This window comes from Macrotis lagotis, chromosome 1, assembly GCF_037893015.1.
Source record: "Macrotis lagotis isolate mMagLag1 chromosome 1, bilby.v1.9.chrom.fasta, whole genome shotgun sequence".
Lineage (NCBI taxonomy): Eukaryota > Metazoa > Chordata > Mammalia > Peramelemorphia > Peramelidae > Macrotis > Macrotis lagotis.
Genome location: NC_133658.1, coordinates 863,515,767 through 863,538,820, shown reverse-complemented (window position 1 = coordinate 863,538,820; position 23,054 = coordinate 863,515,767). Strand labels below are relative to the sequence as shown.

The window sequence follows — 23,054 nt, the reverse complement described above, 5'->3', positions numbered from 1 at the left end:
GATAGAGCACTGGCCCTGGAGTCAGGAGTACCTGGGTTCAAATCTGGTCTCAGACACTTAATAATTACCTGTGTGGCCTTGGGCAAGCCACTCAACCCCATTGCCGTAAAGAAAGAAAAAGAAAGTAGTAGTCCTTCCCTTCTTGAACCTCATTTGGTTTGTAATTCTTATGTCCATATGTCTTATTATTCAACTAGACTTTAAAGCCTATGAGAGTGGGGACTGGTTCTCATCTTTATTTCACATCTTTCCCAGGCTGATGCAGTCCTTCATATACAGTAGGCACCTAATAATATTTGATGAAGTTGAGGCTGCAATTCCATTCTGTTCTATAAGCATTTTTTGATTTGGAGTATAGGAGAAACTGAGGAAATGGGCAGAACAAATCTCAAACCCAAAGGGTTCCTGCCCTTGGAGATGATCCAATCACTTGTTTCCCTTAGCCCTAAATATCTGAAACTATTATGAGTCTAGCCTTTATATTTCACTCTGACATCAGTTAGGTGGTTGGAGACCTGGGATAACCACATGTCTTCAGCGTTCCCCCTGCCCCCAAAGCTCTTTTGGGTTCCCTGGGAATTTCATTCCTTGCCAACAGACTCCAAGACTTGGAAAAGCTTCTTCTCTGGTTCAGAGAAGAACTGACTCTTTTCAAATATAGGGACACTGAGAAGCTAAATCTGGGAATTACTGAACCCTTTTATTTCTCACAGAACCCCCCCCCCCATGAAGCCCCTATCTCCTTCATCAACCTCATTGAGCCTTTGTCCTTCCTCAACCTGCATTCTCTTCCCTGAACTACCCCACCCATGTTGTTCAGTCCCTGGCCCCTATTCACCGCCCGCCCAACAGCCTTTCTTCTGAGTCTCATCCTACTCATTTAGCCCTCATCCTCTTCCCTGAGCCCCTGTCTCTGATTCATACCTCCCCTCCACTCAGTCTTCCTTCTAGCTGAGCCCTCATCCCACTCACTTAGCCTGCAGCCTTTTCCCTGAGCCCCTGTTCCTCTCACTGATACCCAAACCTTCTCCCTCAGGCCCCATCCCCTTGGTGATCCCCCATCCCTAGCGCTTCTCCTTCTTCCTGAGCCTCCAAGCCCAGACCCTGCCTCTCCTCTCCTAACAACAGAGCCCAGAAGACAATGGGAAGCTCCACTCCCAGAAGCCTGAGAGACCTAAGCAGCCAGCCTCACCCACACTGTCACAACATGCCTGCACAAACCCAAGACTGCGGCCATATGAGCCAAACCCTCAGCATGGCCCCAGGGCTGGAGAAGGAACCATCACTCAGGGAGCAATGATGAAAATCAGGAGCGGGGACAGGGACAGTCTGCTCCCCCTGGTGCTGTTGCTCCCCACTCCTCCCACCACCTTCTCTGGCCCAACCACATTCAAATTCAGCTCAACATCCCCTTCTTTGTCTCTAGGACATTCAGCAATGCGGATGGCTGTTTGGCTGTTAGTGCTGCTGAGGTTAGGCCTGCCAGGGACCCAGGAGAGATGTTGGTTTGGAAAGAACAAGGCCAGGTTCCTGAAATGACAGGTGAGGAACTGCCTTTGGGTTAGGAGGAGGATTGATATCAGGGCAACAGGTCTAATACAAGGTGACAAATGGAAGCAAAGCTATTGGGGGGCAGGGGGTGAGGCATATCTGTCAGAATGGCAGGTCTACAATAGCTAGGGTAGCAAGGAGAACAGCTCGGGGGGGTGGGGGATGTTTATCACAGCTACACTGGCAGGTCAAGGAGAGTTAAGGTGACAAGAAGAGCAAGAGCTGTTGGGGTGGGGGATCTCTGTTGGGGAGTGACACAGCTAATAATCACAGTGACAAGTGGAAAGGAAAAACGTTGGGGTGAGGGATGTCTCTGTTGGGGTGACAGGTGTGTTGTGGCTTGGATGATAGGAAAGGATGTTGGGGTGAGATGGTGTTAGGAGAAATCCTCAGAAGTCTGTCTGTCAGCATCCACCACCAAACCCAGCTGCATCCCTCTCTACTGCAGAGTCTGACTCAGTCCTTGGGCCCCCTGAGAGGGACCGGGGTCACTTGGGAGCCTCTTTCTAAGTCCCCCCTCCTTCTCCCCCATCAACCAACTAGTAGTCACTGCCAATGTCCCTTTCCAAACAGAGTCACCATGGTGATCTCACTGCCCAGCAGGCAGCTTCCGCCAAAGCTCATTTCAGCATCGCCAGGCACCCTGGGGGTGGGGAGTGGGGGGGGGAGAGTCCACCCTCCCTCCTCCAGAGTTCAGTCCTATTTCTCCATACACACAGCTGGGCACAGCTGGGCCAGGGTCAGGCCCTGCAGTGCAGTATCCGCTGTTGGGGTATGGGAGTGAACAACTCAGGAAGGAGGAGGTGGAGGTTAGAAGGTGAAGAGTGGATGAGCTCTCAAGTCCCCAGGGGAAGGAGGAATGCATACCATATTACTTTGAATATAGGCTGCCTCAAATATAGGCTGTACACCTAGAATGTTATTCTCTTAAAAGGAAAAAACAAACAAACCTTACAAGGCATCCAAAAAATATCAGTTTTATATCTAAAACTGAAGTTTTAGATGAGCTATATGGGGTGGGGCGTGGTATATATTTGGACCAGTACAGTCATTTTCCTTTTCCTCAGGTCACCTGGGCAACAAGAACACAATGAACATCTTTGGTCTCTTTAAGACTATCACCCAGCTCTAAATCACCAAAGTCAGTCTGTCTCCACAACCCCTTCATCTTCCAGGCAATAGCTGATACCCTCTCTCTCCTGAAAAGCACTAGCTACCCATATGGGCCCTCATCATAAGCAGCAGGAAAATCCCATGGGGGTGAGGGTAGCAAATAGACTCTAGGACTAAGGCTGCTGCTGGAGAGGATGGGGAAGGAGAAGGTAGGGCCAGACAGCCATGGAGCTCATTTGGGGTACAACCACCCTGGGAGACCCAGTGGTTTCCCATTTGAACTAATTATTCTTGGCCTCTAGTTGTTAAGCTCAGTTGTTTCTACCTTCTAAAGGAGAACAAGGGCTGTCAGCACCCTCTACGTGTCATCACCCTGGGGATAAGATCTTGTCTTGGTTAGAAACTGGGCCCCCTCTTTCTCTCTATGGCTCTTTCATTTCATGATTTCCAAGATGGCTCCCTTGGCATGTCCTTAGTTGGTTTTCCTTCTCCTTCTGGCTCTCTCAATGTAAGTATGCCCCCCAAACTGGTTCTTGGACCTTTTCATTTCTCTGGGCTTTTTCATTCTCAGCACAGTTACTGACCTTGTCCCAGCAGCATTTTTCTCTGTGATCACCCTGTGTTAGACCTGCCATCTCAACAGATATCCCCACCCAACACCTATTCCTTCACTTGTCTGACTTCTCTAGGAAACCCTTCTTGGACCCTGGAAATGGCAATACCTTCCTTTTGTTGATTATTTCCAAAATATCTACCATATAGTTTCTTTGTACATAGTTGTTTGCATGTTGTCTCCTTCATTGAACTAGGAATTCTTTGAGGGAAGGGACAGCGGTTTTGTCTTTCTCTGTATTGCCAGTGTTTAATACAGCACTAGCACACAGTAGGTACTTAATATTTACTGATAATTGTCATCTTGTGTCAGACCTGCCATTAGACTCCCACAGCTCCAACTGTTTCTACCATGGGAATGACTTTCAAATTTTTATCCCCAGGTCTAACTTTCATCTGTTGCTAGATATCACCCCCCCCCCCCCACTGGATATTCCAACTCTGTCCCAAATGGAACTCCTCAGTTCCACACATACTCCCAAAACCTTTTCTTCTCCACTTCCCTACTTCTGTTGAGTATCCTGAGTATCCACATTAGTCTCTTCAGGCTCTTTGTTTTCCTCATTGGAGTTTTTATCCTTTATCTTCAGAATTCCATACTTGAGAGGTTTCAGACCCTCCTTGACCCAAAGGATTCTACATATTATGAAGAAGGCCCTTCAAGATTTTTTTGTTACCCTGTATCCTTGAATCCCTGAACATTTTGTACAATGTCTCCTCCATAATAAGAATGTAAGTTACTTGAGCACTGGCCTTGATTTTGTAACCCCATTATATAGTACATACTTAAAAAATGCTTGTAGATTGACTGGCACCATCCCCCTTCTAATTAATCAATAATGATAATAATAATAATTGGCATTTATATACAATTTCATGTCTGCAAAACACTTTGCATATATTATTTCATCTAATCCTTACAACAATCCTAGTAAGTAGTTCCTATTATGATTACCACTTTACAGAGGAAAGTGAGGGTCAAGAGAGGAAAAGGAAATTTGCCTAAGGTCACCCATGTAGTGTTTGAGATAGGTCTTCCAGCGTGTAACTCCATATTCTGTCTACTCACTACATCCCACTTCTTGCTTAGATTTAAAAGCTTCTCAAAGTCATCTTTGACTCTTCCCTTTCTCTTGGCATCTAGTTGATTATTAATTCTTTTGAAATTTGTCCTTCATTTGCCCCATTTGTGACTTTCAAGATCATCACCCCAGATTCAGTTGTTTTTCAATCATTTCTGGATCTTTATGATCCCATTTGGGGTTTTCTTGGCAGAGATAGAATGATTTGTCATTTCCTTCTCCAGTTCATTTGACAGATGAGGAAACTCAGGCAAATAGAAGGAAATGAATTGCCCAGGGTCACAGAGCTAGTGAGTGTCAGAGGCTGGATTTGAATTCAGGTCTTCCTAACTCGGGGCCCAGCATTGTTTCCTGAACAACAACATAATACTAGTGCTAAAAGATCATCATCTTTTTCCTAGTCTCTTCTTGATATGATCCATCTAATACATGCTTCCAGAATCATCTTTCTGTAAATCACATCACTTCACTACTTTAAAACCTTCAATAGCTCCCCATTTCTTACAGAATAAAGTCCAAACTTCTTCACCCTAGCTACCTGATTCCTACCTCCTTTTCTAGTATTATCCCCTCCCATATCCCTATTCTCAGGTCTAGCCAAACTGGTTTATTGTCCTCTGAACATAAAATGTTCCTTCCTAATTCTGCATTTCAGCTCCTTATCTGATGCCTTTCCCTCTTGACCCTTCATTCAATACCCTCTATCCTTCAAATCTCCCTTCCTCCAGGAAGTCTTCTGTGACAACCCCAGCCTCTAATGAGGTCTCCCTTCTTTTACCTCCTCTTAGTCTTAACTCTCCACCCCACCAATTGAGCCCTGAGAGCAGAAAGACACACATGGTTCATTATTGATTCAATTCAATCCATCAAACATTAATGAAAAGGGAGTGCTTCCTGTAAGGCAGGCAATAGAGGCTACAAAACCAAAAATGAAAATCATTTTGTCCTCAAAATGACTCCTATCTTTTTCTGTGTGTCTCCTGAACTAGGTGCTCCTTGAGGGTCAGGGATCATCTCTTTACCATTTGTAACCAGAGTGCCCTACATACTGTAGGCTCTTCATCTGTTTCTTTTGTGGCTCATGAGTCTTTTCTACTGGAAGAGCAGGGATTCTCAATGTTGGCTCTCAGCTGCTTACCCCCACAGTCAGTGGAAAGAGCTCATGCAGATAGTGATGAGACTTCTATGGCACTTATGCCTTCCCTTCTCTCCTGGCTTTCTGGCCTTCCTTCTCCACTATTCCCTAGCAGTCTGCTTGCCTCTTTAGCCCTTTCTTCCCTTCAGCTCCTTCTTCTCATTGGTCACTCACTCCCAGAAGCTCCATTTTAAGGAAGTACTTTGGCCAGCCATGTCAGCTTTTCTCTTTCTTGGTTCTTCTCCTCCCCCTCCAGACCCCTTTCTCCACGATGGTCCCTTGTGGATACCTTTTCCTACTACCTTTCATGTGCTGTCATCTCCCATTAGAATGTAAACTTCTTGAAGGAAGGGTCTATCTTTCTTTTAGCTTGTATTTCTATTTGTAAGGTTTTCCAAGCCCTCTATACCCACTGTGTGGGGGAGACCCAACAAGTACCAGTAATTCAATTTGACAAGGTCACACTGAGTCTCAGAAAGGATCAAGGACTTGTCCTGTACAGACAGTGAAAACAGGAGTTATAACTTGAACCCAGAGCTTCTGACTTCAGGTTCCCCTACCAGGTCATGTAAAAGTCATCTGTTTAGAGTTCAAGAAGTACTACTTTTAGTAACAATGGGTTCATCTCCCACAAGATAAATCACAAAAACTTCTTTTGAGTTCAAATTTGGCCTCAAATACTAGCTGGGCAACCTTGGACAAGCCACTTGGCTTCTGTCTGCCTCAGTTTCTTCTACTGTAGAATGGAGATCATAATAAGAACTCTTCTGGATTGCTGTGAAGATCAAAGATAATACTTATAAAAAGTACTCTACACATGTCTGATATGTAGGTACTTTATAAGAGCTTATTCTCTCCTCCTTCCCTCTCCATATCCCAGATCCTATACAGTTTCAGATCCATGATCCATCAGCTCTATCTGGAGCTCACTCACTTAATAAGTAAAATGAGAAAGTTAGACTAAATGGGTTCCAAGTATCCTCTCAGGCTAACATCTTCATGTTCATAGAGCTCCAAGAGTCCATTTTTCTAAGGCCCTTTTCAGTTCTGATATTCCATATTCTTTTTAAAAATTAAATGTTATTTTTACAATGATATACCTTTTCTTCCCCTCCCCTTTTTCTTAAGAAAGCAAGAAATATATAGTCAAACAAATAAAGTTCCCCCCACTGGCCATGTGTCCCCCCAAAAATTTTAGTCTGTTTACGAATCCATGACCTCTGTCAAAAGGTGGGATTGGTATTCTAAGGGTCCTCCCAGTTCAGAAATTCCACCTTTTATGACCCTTTGCAATTTTGAGGGCCCTTCAGATCTGACAGTTTGTGTCCAAAGGCCTCTCCTACCTCTGGTATTCTGTATTCTAAGGACCCTTCCAACTCTAACATTTTGTATTCTAAGGGCCTTTCCAGTTCTGATATTTTACGGTCAAAAGTCCCTCCTAGCCCTCATATTCAATGTTCTATGGCTTTCTCTGCTCTGATGTTCTGTGTTCTTAGCTCCAGCTCTGACAATTCCAGATCCCAGATCTGCTATTCTATGTTCTAAAGCCCCTCCTGGCTTAGACATTCTATGTCTAATGTTTTTCTGATGCTCCATGATCTAATAATGTCCAGTGGTCTAAAGTCCCTTTGGCTCTAGGATTCTGGGAGACAAAACATTTCTTTTTTCTGACAATAGGAGGTAAGGCTACCACAGACAGAAATAGAGGGGTGGAGGCAGAAGGTAAGAATAAATAAACTCTGAGCCTTTTTCTAGGTCTCAATCAATGGTGGTGCTGTCTGTCTGTACTAATCACACCAAAAGAATCTAGTGACAAGACACCTAAAATGGTTTCTCTTGTTTGCTGTGTAGAGACTTAGGCACCAAATGGAATCCTTATTATAATCCAGTTTTTGGACTGAAATGAAGGGATTTTCCCCTCCCTCAAATATTGAGGGGAATTTTCTGAGTCGAGTCAACATCTGTTATTAAGAGCATTTTTTCAAGTTCCTACTTTGTACCAAGCAGAGGATGCACAAAGGAAGACAAGAAGTTGCCCTCAGGGACTCTGGTGAAGGAAGACAGGACATTCATAGAGCTAAAGGCTGAAAAAGAGGCATAGCAACACAGAAAAATAACTGCTGTATGAACCAAGTCAGGAAGGGAGTAATCAGAGAAGCACAGAATCAACCAAGGATTGCTTCCTGGAAGAGGTAAAACTGGGTCTGTCAGACCTGTTTCCCCGACCAGATCACAAACTAATAATCAGTTATTAGATCACAGAAAGTTATGACTGGGAGGATCCTAAGGACACACAAAGGAAGAAGATAAAAAGGACCTCAGAAAACATCCAGTCCAACTTCATTTTAACATGAAATGTCAGTAAGAGCTAGGAAGAACCTCAGAATATAGAATGGGAAACCTGGAAGAGATCTCAGAATATGGAATTTTAGGATGAGAGAGTGGGAACCTTAGAACAGAGAATCTGAGAAGAGACAGAATATCCAAGGAGAGAGGGTCTTTAAAACACAGAATGTAAGAGCTAGAAGGGAACTTAAAATATGGAATGTCAGAGATGGAAGGGACCTTAGAACATGGAATGTCAGAATTAGGAGATTCCTTTGACTATAGAAAGAACACAGTTGAGAGACCTTTAGAACCTAGAATGTCAGAGCTGTAAGAGATCTTAGAACACAGAAGGTCAAAGCTAGAAGGAACCTTAGAATATGAAATGTCAGAGATGGAAGGGACCTTAGAATATGAATGTCAGAGTTGTGAGGGACCTTAGAATTCAGAATATCAGAGCTGGGAGGGCTAGAACACAGGATGTAACAGCTGAGAAAGACCTTTGAAATCATCCCTTTTCAACTTCCTCATTCTGCCCATGAGAAAACTGAAGCCCAGGGTAGACAGGGGTAGGGAAGTGTGCTATGCCTATGAACACACAGCATATTAGTAGTTGAGCCTAGGTCTCCTAGCTCCCAGCTCTGAACTTCTTCCATAATGCTACATTGCCCCCTTTGAGGAGAGACCCGGAATTTATTCTTTCATGAACCACCTCCCCCTGCTTCACTCTCTCAAGTACCTCCAAGAACCTTACCTACACTTCATGGGACTGAAGCACTAACTGCTATCAGAAGGACAAACTGGGCTTCTCAAAGTGAATGAGAGATCCCTAAGCCTTTCATTATTGGTTCCTCCTCCAGAATCCTGACTTTAAACAAAAGAGTAGGAATAATCACACTTTCTCTCTCCCATTGACTTAGGCCAGGTTTCCAAAGCCTAGGAAAAACTCCTCTGGGAAGAGAATTCCAAGTCCTCTATAATGGCACTACTGGACCTCAGGAATCAGGATATCTTGTTTTAAGACCACTAAGTGGCTTTGTGGACCTAAGTCCCAGTTTACACATCCAAATCAAATTCACTAAGCATTTGTTGAGCTCCTATTATATAGAGGCAGCTCAGAGGTGAAGTGGGTAGGGCATTGGTCATCGAATTGGAAAGACCCAAGTTCAAACCCTACCTCAGACCACTTAGTAGCTAGGTGAGCCTGGGAAAGTCACCACTTTCTGCCTCATTTCTTCAATGATAAAATGGGATCATAATAGTGCCTAACTTCCAGGATTGTTGTGAGCTTCAAACAGATAATTTTTGTAAAGTCCTTTGCAAACTAAAAAGCCTTTGATAAAGGCACTATGCTAGGTGATGACAGCACAAAAAAAAGTCAGTCCTGTCTTTGAGGAATTTATATGCTAAAAGACCTGTGCCTAGTAGAAAAACAAGTAAACATAAGATATACTCAAAATAAATACAAAGTAATTTGAGACTGGCACTGAAAGACCTTCTTGAAGGAGATGACATCAGAGTTGAACCTTGATGGGAGCCAGGAGTGAGGAGGGAGAGCATTGCAAGCATGAAAGACAGTTTGTACAAAGACACTGAGGCTGGAGATGGCATGCCATATACAAGATGGCGCAGTCGATAGAGCACTGGTTCTGAAGTCAGACGTACCCGAGTTCAAATTCGGCCTCAGATACTTTCTAGCTGTGTGATCCTGGGTGAGTCACTTAACCCTATTTGCCTCAGTTTCCTCACCTACAAAATGCTCCAGAGAAAACAATGACTAATCACTCCACTATTGCCAAGAAAACCCCAAATGGGGCGATGAAGAGTTGGACACAATGAAAAATGACAACTAGTAAGCAGGCCAATCTGATTAGACTGTAGCATGAATGAAGGTAAAAAGAGGAATTATTTATTAAACTCCTTCTTTATACCTATTACTGCATCTAACCCTTACAAGGACCATTATACAGTTGAGGAAACTGAGGCAGACAGAAGTGTAGTGACTTAGCCAGAGTCACACAGATAATATATGTCTGAGGTAAATGAGTAAATGACTCAGGTCTTCCTGGCTCTAGGCCCACTGCACTGGACTGTCCAGCTAGGGAGAATCAGCCTGGAAAGATAGGGTTCAGTAAGACTGAGAAGGGTCTTAATTAAATGCCAAAATAAGGAGTTTGTGTTTTATCCTGAAAATAGGGAATCACTGAACATTCTTAAGCCTGGCAGAGCCTGGTCAAACCTATGTCTATCTGGAAGAAACAAGATAATCAAATGCTCTGCAGCTGTAAAGCAGCATCTAAAATTTAATATGATAATTATTTGCCCAGAAATGAGAGGCCAGAAGTTTATCTGGTAAGTAGGTTTTTGTAAAGCTAATCCAGTAAAGTTGATGTTCAAAGCTGAGGATCATCCAGACCAGCTTCCTCATATTCCACCCTCCTCCTGCTCTAGAATCTGCAAGGGTTCCCCATTGCCTCTAATTTTGCAGCTAAAGTCCCAACGTCTGGAAGAAGACTTTCCCTGTTCTCCTTAATCTTAATGCCTTTCCTTTTGGACTAACTAATTTATCCTCTCTGTAGCCTGTCTGTTCATAGTGCTTTACAAGTCTCCCCCATTAAATTATAAGTTCCTTAAGGACAGGGGCAAATAGCAGGAGCTTAATAAATGTTTGTTGCAGGGTCACAACCTGGTCCTTAATCCTTTTTTTTTTTAATTTTTAAAATGTTTTCATTTAAGGCAATGGGGCTAAGTGACTTGCCCAAGGTCACACACACAATTATTAAGTGTCTGAGGCCAGATTTGAACTCAAGTATTCCTGACTCCAGGGCCTGTGCTCTATCCATTGTGCTGCCTAGCTGCCCCCTGGCCCTTAATCCTTGAGAACCCAACCTATGTTATAGTCAGACTGGTCAGTCTCCTCTAGTGTCCATCACATTCCACGGACTCATACCTGCCGCCATATTTTACCCATACAGACACATTTCCTTCAGAAAGCCTTCTCATTCTATGGTCGGGCATTCTGAGTCTTTGGAATCTGTCCCAATTCCCTCACTGATAAAAAGAAACCAAGTCTCTGAGGAAAGGGTGACCTACAGTTAGCAAGTAGCAAGCTAGGGATCCCATTCCATATCCTGTATCTCAATGTGGTGGTCTCTTTACCACATCACCCAGTTTCAAGCCACTCCAGGCCTCAGGGGTCTTCACACAGCTAAGTACTCATTGTATCCTATAATGGACTATTGGGTTTTAGATATGTAAGGTTTATCTTCCTAACTAGAAGATCAGTTCCCCATGGGCAAGGACCCTATCTTCTTTCCTGGTTTCTCCATTCCCCTCCCTCCCCACCATGATTGGTCTGGGCAAAGTAGGGGCTTCTTAAGTACTCAGTGACTCTCCATTCCTCCTATCCTGAGTGTGGCATCACAGGATGTGGGATCAAAGAACTCCACTGGTTTTAATCTCAGTCTGAGTCAGGTAAATTGGGACAAGTTAATCTAGTGGAGGGGTGGAAAAGGAACCCAACCCCACAAATACACTGCATTCCAAAGGCAAGCTTTGCATATCAGCCTACTAAATGAGGAGAAGTGTGGGTAGCTGGGATGGTTCCCTGAGATTTTTAGACAAGCATTCTTTTTTCCTAAATTTTAATGCCTGTGGGCCTAGAAGCTCCTTGAGAGCAGGGCACAGGTTTTTTGCCTTTCTTGGTATTTGACTGGCTAATTAGGGAACTGAGAGGTTGGATCTGTTTCCATTCCTGGAAGTTCAAACTATGTCTCCTGCCTCTGTCCTGACTCCAGTATCCCAGAATTTCAGAAATAGAATGAAGCAAGAGGCTAGCTAAACCATCCTTCTAAAGAACTCTCTGGACAACACACCCACCCAGGGATCACCATCACATAGTCTTAACTGGAAGACCTCTAGAAAGGGGGACACCTTCCTGAGGGACATCATCCTACTTCTGAAAAGCTAGGAAAAATAAAATTCCTGACTTCAACCCAAATCTGAACCTTTGTGACTTTAACCTATAGTAATTTATTAAGCACAGTCCTATGGCTGGGGAGAGAAACAAAGAAGTTCCTGCCCTCCACTTTACATGTGTGTGTTTGTGTGTGTGTGTGTGTGTGTGTGTGTGTGTGTGAGACATTAGCTGTATGATCCTGGGCAAGTCACTTAACCCCAGTCTCCCCCCCTCTAAAAATGAATATAAGTGAATAAAAATATATACTGAATAAATACAAAAATCCACCTACTGTTCCTACATCTGACCTTTGGGGCCAAACAAAACCAGGCCAATATCTCCACTACTTCATCTATTCTTCAAATACTTAAAGACAGTTATAAATGGGAGTCTTTTCTTCTCCAGGTTAAATGCTTTTGATCTATGCTCCTTAGGCCTTAGCTTCAAGATCCATTATCATCTTGGTCTTCTGTCCCTGGACCTGCACCAGCTTCTAAATATCCTTCCTGTCATGTGCTCCACCCCCAAGAACTGAATACAATACTCCAGCCTGATGGCTCAGTGGACAGAGCTGGGCCTAGAGTCAGGAACATGGGTTCAAATCCAGACTGAGACACTACCTAGCTGTGTGACCCTGGGTAAGTGATTTAATATATTTGCCTCGGTTTCCCCAATTGTACAAAGGGAATAATTAATAGCACCTACCTTCCTATTGCAAGAATTAAATGAGATAATATTTGTAGTGCTTAGCACAATGTACAATTTGTTGGCACTATATAAACACAAGCCATTATTACTCTTGTTATTAGATTTGGTCATACTAGGACAGAACACCTTATTTATTCCTAGAAATGATATCTCTTGGAATGAAGCCCAGGATCCCACAGGCATTTCTTTGGTTGTCATACCATAGCCATTCATTCATATGGGGGCTTGTGGTTCACTGAAACCCTCAGATCTTTTTTATATATGGTGCTCCCTAGATATATGTTCCCCCATCTTGCACTTAGGAGTTTAAACGTGAGACTTTACATTTGTTGCTATTAAATTTTATTATGAAATTCAGTCCAGTATCAAGGACTTCTGGGGTTCTGACACTTTTATTCAGCATGTTATTTGTCCTGGTTGGCTATGTGTTCCCTGCTAACTTAATGAATGTGGCATCTATGATTTTATAACCCATGTGATTGGTTAAAGGATCAAGGAGCACATGCAGGGTCAAACACAGAATCCAAAGGCTGCCACTGGAGAGGCTTATGACTCCAGATTATCAATGGCCAGACCACCCTTTGGTTCAAGTCATATAAGAGGTTAGATCCATATTATGTGAAATTGGGATGTCAAATCACAAATCAGATCCCAGAATGCAGAACCTTGCCCAATAAGGTGGGGGCTGTGAGAGGTTGAATGATAAAGTAATAAGGACCAGGTAATGAGAAGCCACAAGATCATGAGTGAGGGGCTGTTAATATGAGAGACCATGAGGAAAGGAAGAGGGACCAAGGGTCTACAAGGAAGATATCAGGAAGGTCTTACAGGGGACTGGGTTTAAACTGGTTGCAGTAGGAATGGTGATCAGACATAAGGAGGTACTTTATGAGAACATGGCCAATGAGATAGAAGCCTTTGGATGGAACATTCTTATTTAGAGGTACAGAACTAGGAAAGTCCCCCTCCTAAGGACCAGAATGATTACAAGCTGACTTTGGGAATTAGATAGGGGATGACCTTGAGGGAGGTTTTATCCTTTTTTCTTTGTCTCTTTAGTACAGTCCATTCCCCATTTTTTTTTCAGCTATACATCCTAGTCTTAATCTCAAGGCTTCATTCTGGGAGCCATCTCAAGCAAAGAAGGTATCTTTGGCCTCTACTTTTAGGCTGGGGGCCAGGAAAGGTCTGAAAGCCCCTTCTCCATCCTTTGATTGAACTCTGGCATTTATCCCAGCAGCCAAGCTCTCAGAGTTTATAGCCAACTTCAAATTCCCAAGTTTTATTTTTCTGAAGTAACTACCCCTTTCAACTTAGACTCACTGGATGTTAAAACTGAAGGCCCTTAGAACATAGGTCAAAGGTGGAAGGGAACTTAGAACATAGAATGCTAGAACTGGGAGGGGTCTTAGAACACAGAATGTCAGAGTTAGGAAGGGCCTTAGAACAGAGAATGTCAAAGCTGAGAAGGGTCTAAGAACAGAAAATGTCAGAACTGGGAAGGCCCTTAGAAGAGAGAATGTCAGAGCTGGGAAGCATCTTGGAACAAAGAATGTCAGAGTTGGGAGAGAGCTTAGAACAGAGAATGTCAAACCTGAGAGGAACCTTAGAACAAAAAAATAAATCTTTTAGAGCAAAGAATGCTTAATCTGGAAGGGATCTCAGAGCATGGAATATTAAGGCTGGAAGAGATTTCTGAACATAGAATGTTAAAAATGACATGGACCTTAGAAACTAGGCCAGTGTTGAAAGGGACCTTAGGATATAGAATGTTAGAAATGGAAAGGATCTTAGAGCATAGATGGTCAAAGCCAAAAGGGAATTGTTAGAGCTGGAAGGGATCTTAGAATCATCTAATCATTGTGCTTCATTTTACAGGGAAGGGAACTGAGACCCAGAGACTTGCTAAAGGTCATCCAATGACAGAGCACAGAGCAGACCCCAGCTTCCTGCTGGCCAGTCTGCCTCAGCCAACCTCTTTGCTGACATCATTGCCCACTGTGTCTAAGTCCTTTGTTGGCACTCTTACTTCCTCAATTAATTCTCACTCTCCTCTTGCATCTGGAAGCTCTCCCCACCCTCTCAGCTCCTGGGAAAAGCTTTATGAATCCAGACACTAAATTATCCCCATTTCACAGACCCATGCAAACATGGGGAGCCAGGTTGCTGAGCAATAAGTGCTGCCTATTTCCAGGATGGGGTGGGGAGCAGGGAGAAGATGAACAGGGAGCAGAATGGGGAAGCTGGATGCCGTCCCAGGTGCCCCTGAGCCAGGCTCTTCACTGGGCAAGTTCCTTATTTGGTTTGACACGCTGGGACTTGCCATGAGGTCACCCCCCCCCCCATATTTCAATAGAAGAGCAAAGACCTAACAGACAGGACTTTTCAATAATTTGATGCTTTTGTATTATCCAGGAGTCCTTTCTCTCTCCAAAAGAGTGAAAAGTTGACCTTTTTTTAACCCTAAATGAAACCCCTCCCTTAAGCCTGTTCTTGGCCTCTGGGACCCAGGACCCATTGCCAGTCATTTGGATTGCAGCTAAACTAAAACTTATTGAATCTGCGACCACCCACTCTCTACCTCCTTCCTACCCCCATGCCCCCTCCCCAAAAGTCTTGAGATAATTCACAGGCTAAATTGCCATGGTCCCTCCTCCACTGAGTTGACTGTGGGTGGAATGGTAGTTGGGTTTTTTCCCCACCTCATAGGCATTCGGGAATCTGGGAAGAATGGGTGGGGCAGCCAGAGTTTGGGAAGGGAATCTGAGAGGGCATAACTAAGGCTTATGGGCTCCAAACCCCACTAAGCCTCTTCTCCCTTTGCTCTTGAGACAAAGTCCATGTAGGAGTCATTGATCAGTGATAAGTAAAGATGGGTCAGGACTGGTCCTATGGTTGCCTTAGATCATTTAGGGGAAAAACCCAAACCCTAACTACCAGGAAAGCAAATGTAGGCAGGAGGACAAAGTAGAAGACAGAGTAGGCCATTAAGGGGCAAGGTCAGGTTGGCATCTCCTGGTTCACCTTTGCTTCAAATCTACAGAGAGGGATGTTAGAATTTGAAAAACCACAACAGGAAGTCACTTGGAAATTCACCATGTAGAAGCTCACTGCTGGTCATTTGGTGACCACCATTTTTTGACATTTGGATATGCTTGTTGTCCAATCGTGTACAACTAGACAGTCCACCTGTCCAGTTGTCTTTCTTTATCTCTCTCATTCTCTCTCCTCTCTCTGTCACACACACACTAGACATACCTGTTGTCTGCCTTTCATCATGATATGGGATATCTTGAGCCCAGAATATTTTTGAGGGTTCTAGGGTAGTATTATTATGTCTAGGCTGGATTTGTGTTTTATATTATAAAGTGGTAAATTTTTACTGCCGTTTGAATTTATTTTACTTAAAAAAACCAACCAATCAACCACAAACTAAGAGTAAAAAGCAGGGGAAGAGGAGGAAGACCATGAAACCTTCACCCCTCAAAAAGTGGAGAACTTGCAAAGCCATCAGGAACACCAAGAGTAGGTTGGACACTACTTATACTGTCTAGCCTCTGCTCTCTGACTTTGAGTGGAGGGGACTGAGTATTCAAGGCCAGAAAACCTGCCTCCCCCAGCTCTCTCCAGCCTGGTCTTCCAAAGCTGTCATCACTTTCCATGATGCCATCACCTTGGGACAGTTGTCTGGACAGTGGAGGGGACACAAGAAGGTGACAGTCACCTCCAGGGTATGCCTAGATTACTGTACTCTGGGTATGTCATTCTGCCCCCAAATCTATAGCACCCTAGCTCTGTGATACTTACTAGGATCTCTATATCCAACCCTATCTCCCTGCCACTGAACCCCATCTCTTGGACTTTCCCTATGTTCCTCACTGATTGGGTCCTTCTCACTGACCCTTGGCCTATATCTCTCTAACACCAAATCTCCCATCCAGGTAAGTCCCCCCATCACCATAATTTAGTATCATATCCTGAATACCTAGTCATCTCAGGGCTGAGGGCTTTAAACAGACTTTCATGGAGCTCAAAAAGCAGATGAAAAATCTTCACTTTCACTGAAAAAACTCTTAGCCACCCCATCCTACTCTCATTTAACTCATGATCAAACCATATTAGCTACACACTCAGAATAACCTTGACTTCACCTAGGGACTTCTCCTAGAAGTAAAGACTCTGTGGGAGCACCTTTCAGGAGCTGAAGCTCCTTTAAGGGAAAAGACTGTGCCCAAGCACTGGCAGCCAGGCTCCCAGTCATCTCCCTAACTTCTCCAACGAGGCCTCCCCTGATCTCCCCGGAAGACCCAGTCCCCTCACCTACATGTCCCCATCCAGGGTTCCTTCCCAACAAGGAGAGGTTAAACAGGTCCAGATTGCTCCCTCTCCTCCATGCCCTCTAGGATGGCTCCTACCCCCCACCATTCTTTTTTCAGATGCTCCCCTCCCTTGGGCCCTGCCCCACCCCCAACTCACCCTGTTAGAAAACCTCATTGTCCAGTTGGCACTTCAGTTGGCACTACAGGGAGGTGACGGTGAAAGTGTCCTCAGGGTGTGGCTCCCCCATAGGCCCCAGGAAGCTGCTCTTCGGGGCACCCCCCAGGCCAGGGTGGCCCTGGGGCACAAAGCCGGGGTACCTGTATGTGTCCTGCAACTGCAGCATGGAGTCCCTCGGCACAGGTGACAGGGTCAAGTCACTTAGGAGAGGGCAGCCGTAGCCCCCTCGGGGGGGACCAGGGGGCCGCACCATCTCCAGTGGTTCCTTGTCCCCCTTGGGTGTGGCTGGGGGGCTGGTGAGGTGCGGGGCATTGAGGCACGAGGCCTCCGTCCTGCCCAGGAAGTCAGCCAGCAGCCCCGACCCAGCCTTGCCCTCGTATGGTGGGCTGCGCGCGGCTGAGCCCGGTGGGTACCAATAGCTGGCACCTTTGCAGCTGGGCGAGTCGTAGTGGGTCTGGCCGAGGGGCAGGTCCCGGCAGCTCAGGTGCGCGGCATGGCTTAGGCCGGTGCCTTGAAGGCCATGCTTAAGTGGCTCGCAGGCGGGCAGCTTGGCTGGCCGCAGGTCCTCTTTGAAGGCCAGTGTCGGCGAGCAGTTGGGGGAATAGGCCTTCTGGAGACCCGAATCAAACACTGTCTGTGGGCCTGGTGTTCCCAGAGGGTGGGCGAGGCCAGGGAAATGTTTGCTGTCCAAGTCCGGGGGAGGGCCCAGGCTGGGCGAGTCACAATGGAACCCCTGCCCGAAGGTGCCATCCGACGGTGTGGATGGGTTCATAGAGTAGGGCCCAATATAGTCACACTGATCCCTCTCCCCAACCCCAAAAGCCCGAGACTGCGAGGGCAAAGGCGACATACTGCTGTCCCCACTGTAGTAGTCCAGGCCCAGGTCTGGGCTGTCCTGGAACAGGGGGTTAACTGGCTGTGGCTTGGGGATGAACTTGGCCTTTGCCCCACCACCCCGCTCCTTCTTCCCCGAACAGGCCCCACCCCCCCGGGCCCCCCGGGGCTGCCGTGGTCCAGTGCTCCGCTTGGACGGATAGGCCGAGGAGGCTGTGGCTGGGGATGAGGAGGACGAAGAGGAGAAACCCAAGTGGGAGGCCTCAAACAGGTCCACCTTCTTCCGCCGGCCCCGGCCGGGCTTAGAGCTACTCTGGAAAAGGACAGTCTGGTTCCAATTGTAGCCAGGTGCAGATGACGCCTCATTCCAATCCATCATCAGCTTCTCCAGGCTCGAGAGGCTAGACTGGCCCTCGCTGGAGGAGGCCTCACTGTTGGCCCGTCGGTAGCCACCCGTGGGCTGGTTGAACTGGGTGCTGTCAGAGGACGACTCAGAGAAGGTCTCAGACACGGCGGTCTGCTGCTTGGCCTTCTGTGGGGTGTAGTTGGAGATGTCCAGGATCACATTGGGCTCATTGATGTGACAGTCAAAGCCAGGGTTATAGAGCTGGCTGAAGGCCTCCGACGTCCAATCCAGGCCTCCGTAGCCCTGCCGGAAAGGCCACTGCGACCCTCCCGTGAACTGCCGACAGTTCTCAGGTGAGGGCTGGAAGGAGGAGGCAGTGGGGGTAGCAGTGCTCTTGGGCACCATGTAGCCCCCAGGTGAGACGGTGCTGGCCCGACTGTCGCAGCGGAGCGGTGTGGGGGCCGAGCCAGAGAAAGGAGTCGCCTCAGAGCTGTTAAAGAAGGAGGCTTTGCCCAAGGGCAGGCAGGGGCCCGCTGTGGGTTGGGCGTAGCCGGCGCTGTGGGCGCTGCTGGGTGAGGCTGGGAGGCTGCTACCACTGCCATAAGCAAAGCTGCAGTCCTTGCTGTTGGCACAGTCTTGCCCCGAAAAGGGTTTCCCTGGTGGGAACACACCTTGACCCGCCCCATAACTGCTATACTGGGGGTAGGTGCCCGCTGGTGGGTGGGCAGTGGGTGAACGAGCCACAGTGGAGGGCGGCGCCAACTTTGGAAAGGCCTCAGTGGCCCGACAGTCTGATGTGGCTGGGGTCACCCCATAGCCCGCTGCCCTCCCTGGAGGGAAAGCCTGGCGGGTGGGCAGGACTGGCTGGAAGGATGGTTCTGTCCCAGTGCCACCCCCACCAACTGCTGGGTTGGCCTTAGCCCCCCGGTTAGGGAAGGCAGCCAGGCCCCTGCCCTGAGCAGGCAGAGCACTGGTGGGGGGCCCCGTGTAGGTGCCTGACGACTTGCGTGACTCAGGACGAGAAGCTGAAAGGGCAAAGTCCAGCAGGTCTGAGGAGTCATCTGAGTCCAGCAGGGAACGGAAATAGCCTGTGAAGAGGCTGTGGCGCTCCTGGCTGAGGTCTGCCTGGGCCGAGGGTGTACCCGTCCCGTAGTACCCACCTCGGCCAGAGGTACCACTCTCTAGGCCAGATGAGGCAAAGGCCCGGGCCTCGGCCCCCTGGTAGCTACAGTTTCGCCCAGCCTGGCTCCCGGGATGTCCGTGATGGGGAGCCCAGGCATTGCCCTTCTCCCCAGTCCACTCGGCACCCCCATCCCCAAAGTTCTGACCCCCAGGGGTCTGTTCAGGGAACAGCGTCCCATTCTTGCGTGCTCGTCTTTTCCTCTTGGGCTTCCCTCCCGCATCCACTTCTACCCGACCCCTCTTGCGGGGGTGGCCCAGCTCGGCATGGCCCATGGCCCCTACCCCTGGGGTTGCCACCACCTTCTTTTTCTTCCCAATGCCCTCAAAGAAGTCACTGAAGGAGCAGCGGGCAGCTTTGGCGGCATGGCCACCACCCCGCCCACCAAAGCCCCCTGCCTTCCCACCCCGCCGGCGGAAGCCCTGCACGCGGTGTAAGAAGTGGGAGATGCTCTGGGTGTCAGGAGCCTGGTGCACTGACTCGGGCTCGCTGGGGGTCCAGCAGCGGGGCGGGGAGCAGCGGCCCGCACACTGGCTCTGGCGGTTCAGGAAGGCCAGCTTGGCCAGCACATCTGAGTAGTCGGCCTTGCTGTCATTGGCGTCAGCCGCATAGGAGGGCTGAGGCGAGGCCAGTTTCTGCTTCCGTCTCCTCCGCTTCTTCACCTCTGGAGTGGGTTCCTTGGGTTTCCCTGGGCCCAGCAGGAGGTTCTTAGGGGGGCGGCCCCTCTTGCGCTTCAGGATGATAGGCATCTCACCAGGTGGGAACACCACGACCACGTTGCGTCCATTGTTCTTCATCTTCAGGAGTGGGGTAGGCTCAGTTGACACCCGCACCCCCAGTTCCTTGCCCTCCACGTTCAGGCTGCTACTGAGGGAGGACACTTTGTATGTTGTTTTGTTCCGCCGTCCAAGGGATACGGGGATTTTGGCCATCTTCACCACCATCCGCCTCACTCCTCGACACTTGCCCTTCCGGGTGGGCACAAGAGGGCGAGGGACCCCAGTGTCCGGCTCTGGGGTAGGGACTGGGACGACAGCCGGTGGGGGTGGCACAGGTTCTGCCAAGGCAGCCGCCAGGCCCACAGGCATGGGCAGGGGCAGCAGGCGACCTTCAGGACAGGCATCTGCCTTCCTGCCCCGGCCCGCCTTGCGACGGCGGCACAAAATCTTTGGCTTATCGGTCCGCCGCAGGGCGTACTTGGGGTGGCCCTCAGACCCCAGGGGCCCTCGGGGAGGGCACAGGTCCAGCCGCAGGGGCTCAGTTAGCGCACAGCCAGCCATCGGTGGCTGTGACTCAAGGTGGTGGCTTGGGGCCTCAAGCAGCTTAGGCAGGGGGTCGAGGCTCTGGGGGTCAAGCAGCTGGGACTCGAGGGCATCTGGCAATGTCTCCAGGGCCTGGAGGGCCAGGCCAGGCAACCCCAGTGGGTCGGCCAGGGGCTGGAGTGGCGGCAACTCTAGCGCTTCCCCGAGAGGCTCCAGTACCTGGGGGTCCAGGAAGCGGGGCTGCTGGTCCAGGAGCTGAGGCTCGGGTTCAGGGGATGGAGGCTCCAGGGCCTGGGCCTCCAGCAGCTGAGCCTCAGGACAGGCAAGAGAGGCCAGTTCACTGAGGATGTCCGCATCGGCCAGCTCAGAGTAGTCGGGAGCATCGGGCTCCGGTTCTTGGGGGAGGCCAGTGGCGGCTCCAGGGCTGGTGCCCTGGCCTGGCTCGGGGCTGCCGCTCTGCTCAGGCTCTGCCTCATAGAGAGCTCGCCCGGGTCTCTCAGCCTTGCCATGGGTGGGGTTCCGCTCCTCGGGGCTTCGGATGCTGTTGGCCAGGCTGGGTGAGGAGAAGAAACTATATTGAAGATCCCCAGGGGGTGGGGCTGGGGGGCGGCTCAGCCGCAGGCCCCCGCAGTCCAGGTGGACCCCGCTGTGCTGCAGGTCCTGGGACAGCCGCGTCAGGTCCTTCATGATGTCGATCAGCCGCACCACTGGGTGCAGGTTCACCCGCCCGTTGCCCCAGCGGCGCTTGGAGCCCCCCCCGCCAGGCACAGGACAGCGGGCGTGAGGGAAAGGCCGGGGGGGCAACGGGGGACGGGGGGGCAGCAGATCGTCCCCCTTGGAGAGGAGCGGTGGACGCCGAGTACCGGGGTCCCCTCGGGGTGGTGGACGGGGATCCTCGGGGAAGGTTCGGGGGAAGGCCTTGTTGGGCGAGCAGGCAGGGGACCGAGCAGGGAGCAGGGGCCGGGGGCTGGGGGAGCCGCCGGGGTAGTACTTGGGCTCCCGGAGGTAGTCGGGCGAGCTGCACACGGCGCTGGAGGTCACCACCAGGCCCTGGGGCTTCACACGCATCCTGAACTCGTCCTCCGAGGGCCGCCGGGCGGGGCCGGGACTGACATGAGGGTCAGGAAAGCCGGGACACAGACCTGCGGTGACACAAAGCAGGAGAATGACAGGTGTTCCAGCTTCCTCAGAGCCCCCACCCACCTGTTGGAGGCATTTCCTCAGACCCGACCTTCAGCCTATCCTACATACCAGCCTTGGCCCCTTCTTCAGACCTTACTCCAGGACTCTAGACTGAGACCCCATCAACCCCTTCTTCAGATACCCAACCCAAAACCTTAGGCCAAGATCCCATCAGTTCCTTCTTCAGTCCCTACCCCAAGACCTTAGACTGAGCCCCATCAACCTTTTCTTCAGATATCTACCCCAGGACCCTAGACTCTATCTGTCCCTATCTTTAGATATCACCCTAGGACCCATCGGTTCCCTTTTTCTGATATCCACCCCAGGACTCTAGACTGAACTTCAGTAGCACCGCCCCCCATCTTTAGGTACTTAACTCAGATACTTAATTCACAGGCTCATAAAATCTTAGGCTTGGAACTGGAAGAAGCCTTGGAGGTCCCCAAGTCCTAACCCTGCCCCCATTTAACAGATGAGAAGACTTGAGCTCAAAGACCTTCCCTGAGTCACATAACTAGCAAATATCTGAAATGGTATTCAAACCCAGGTTTTCATCCAGTAAGTCCTCTCTCTCCTTTGTATTTCCCCAACCCAGAACCTCGCTCCTCCAGATCACTTTAAGATCCTGGGGAAGAGCAGAGAAGCTGGAGTTCAAAGCACTCCCCAACCCCCATCCTTCCCCCAGGTACCTCCCCAGGAGCTGCCAAAACTTGGGGTGGGCCCTCAATAGAACAAGGGCCTCTTAGAACAACTACAGGCCTTCAGAGCCTCCAAGAGCAGCCTGGCCCAGGCTTTCTGGGCCTAGGATCCACTACCTGCCCCTCCCTTGCTCAGGTCTGGGTAGTGTCCCTGGAGGAAAAAAAAAACTCACCCTCTGTGCGGCCGGGGCTCTGACAATGGAATTTTCTGTTAGAGAGAAAGAAAGAAAAACACCCTGAGTTACCAGCGCCCCTACCCCCACCTAAGCTGAGGCTCCTCCAGTCCCCACCTCCCTTAATGTTCCATGTTTTCCATCTTCCCCCTCCCCCAAGATATCCAACTGACCTGAAAGAGCAATTATGCCCCGGAGTGAAGAGCTTGGAGAGTGATGGATTCTCTGTGTGTGAGTTGTGTGTCTTGCCACCTCAGAGGGGAAGCTCCCGTGAGGGCCCCAGGCCAGGGGGAGTGGGCAGCACCTAGCAGACACGGAGTCCTCAGCATTGGAGGGTCTCCAAGGACGTTTAGGTCTACCCCCCAGGGGGAGCAGGAACATCACCTACCCCTCTGGTT

The 23,054-nt window shown here is 48.9% G+C and overlaps 1 protein-coding gene across 8 annotated transcripts in view; it reads right to left on the bottom strand.

The window, feature by feature from the left end:
• AHDC1 (AT-hook DNA binding motif containing 1) overlaps window positions 1–23,054 on the bottom strand; it is an 86,073-nt gene that overhangs the window by 4,778 nt on the left and 58,241 nt on the right. For 7 of the 8 annotated variants that reach the window (XM_074217975.1, XM_074217974.1, XM_074217973.1 and 4 more), the window contains 3 exons: window positions 22,830–22,960; window positions 22,657–22,691; window positions 16,961–21,745 (listed from right to left, as the gene is read on the bottom strand). In XM_074217975.1, the coding sequence (XP_074074076.1) occupies window positions 17,004–21,671 (4,668 nt within the window). In that variant the 5' untranslated portion in view covers window positions 21,672–21,745; window positions 22,657–22,691; window positions 22,830–22,960 and the 3' untranslated portion in view covers window positions 16,961–17,003. The remainder of the gene's footprint in view (window positions 1–16,960; window positions 21,746–22,656; window positions 22,692–22,829; window positions 22,961–23,054) is intronic. The other variant, XM_074217980.1, reaches the window with a different exon arrangement.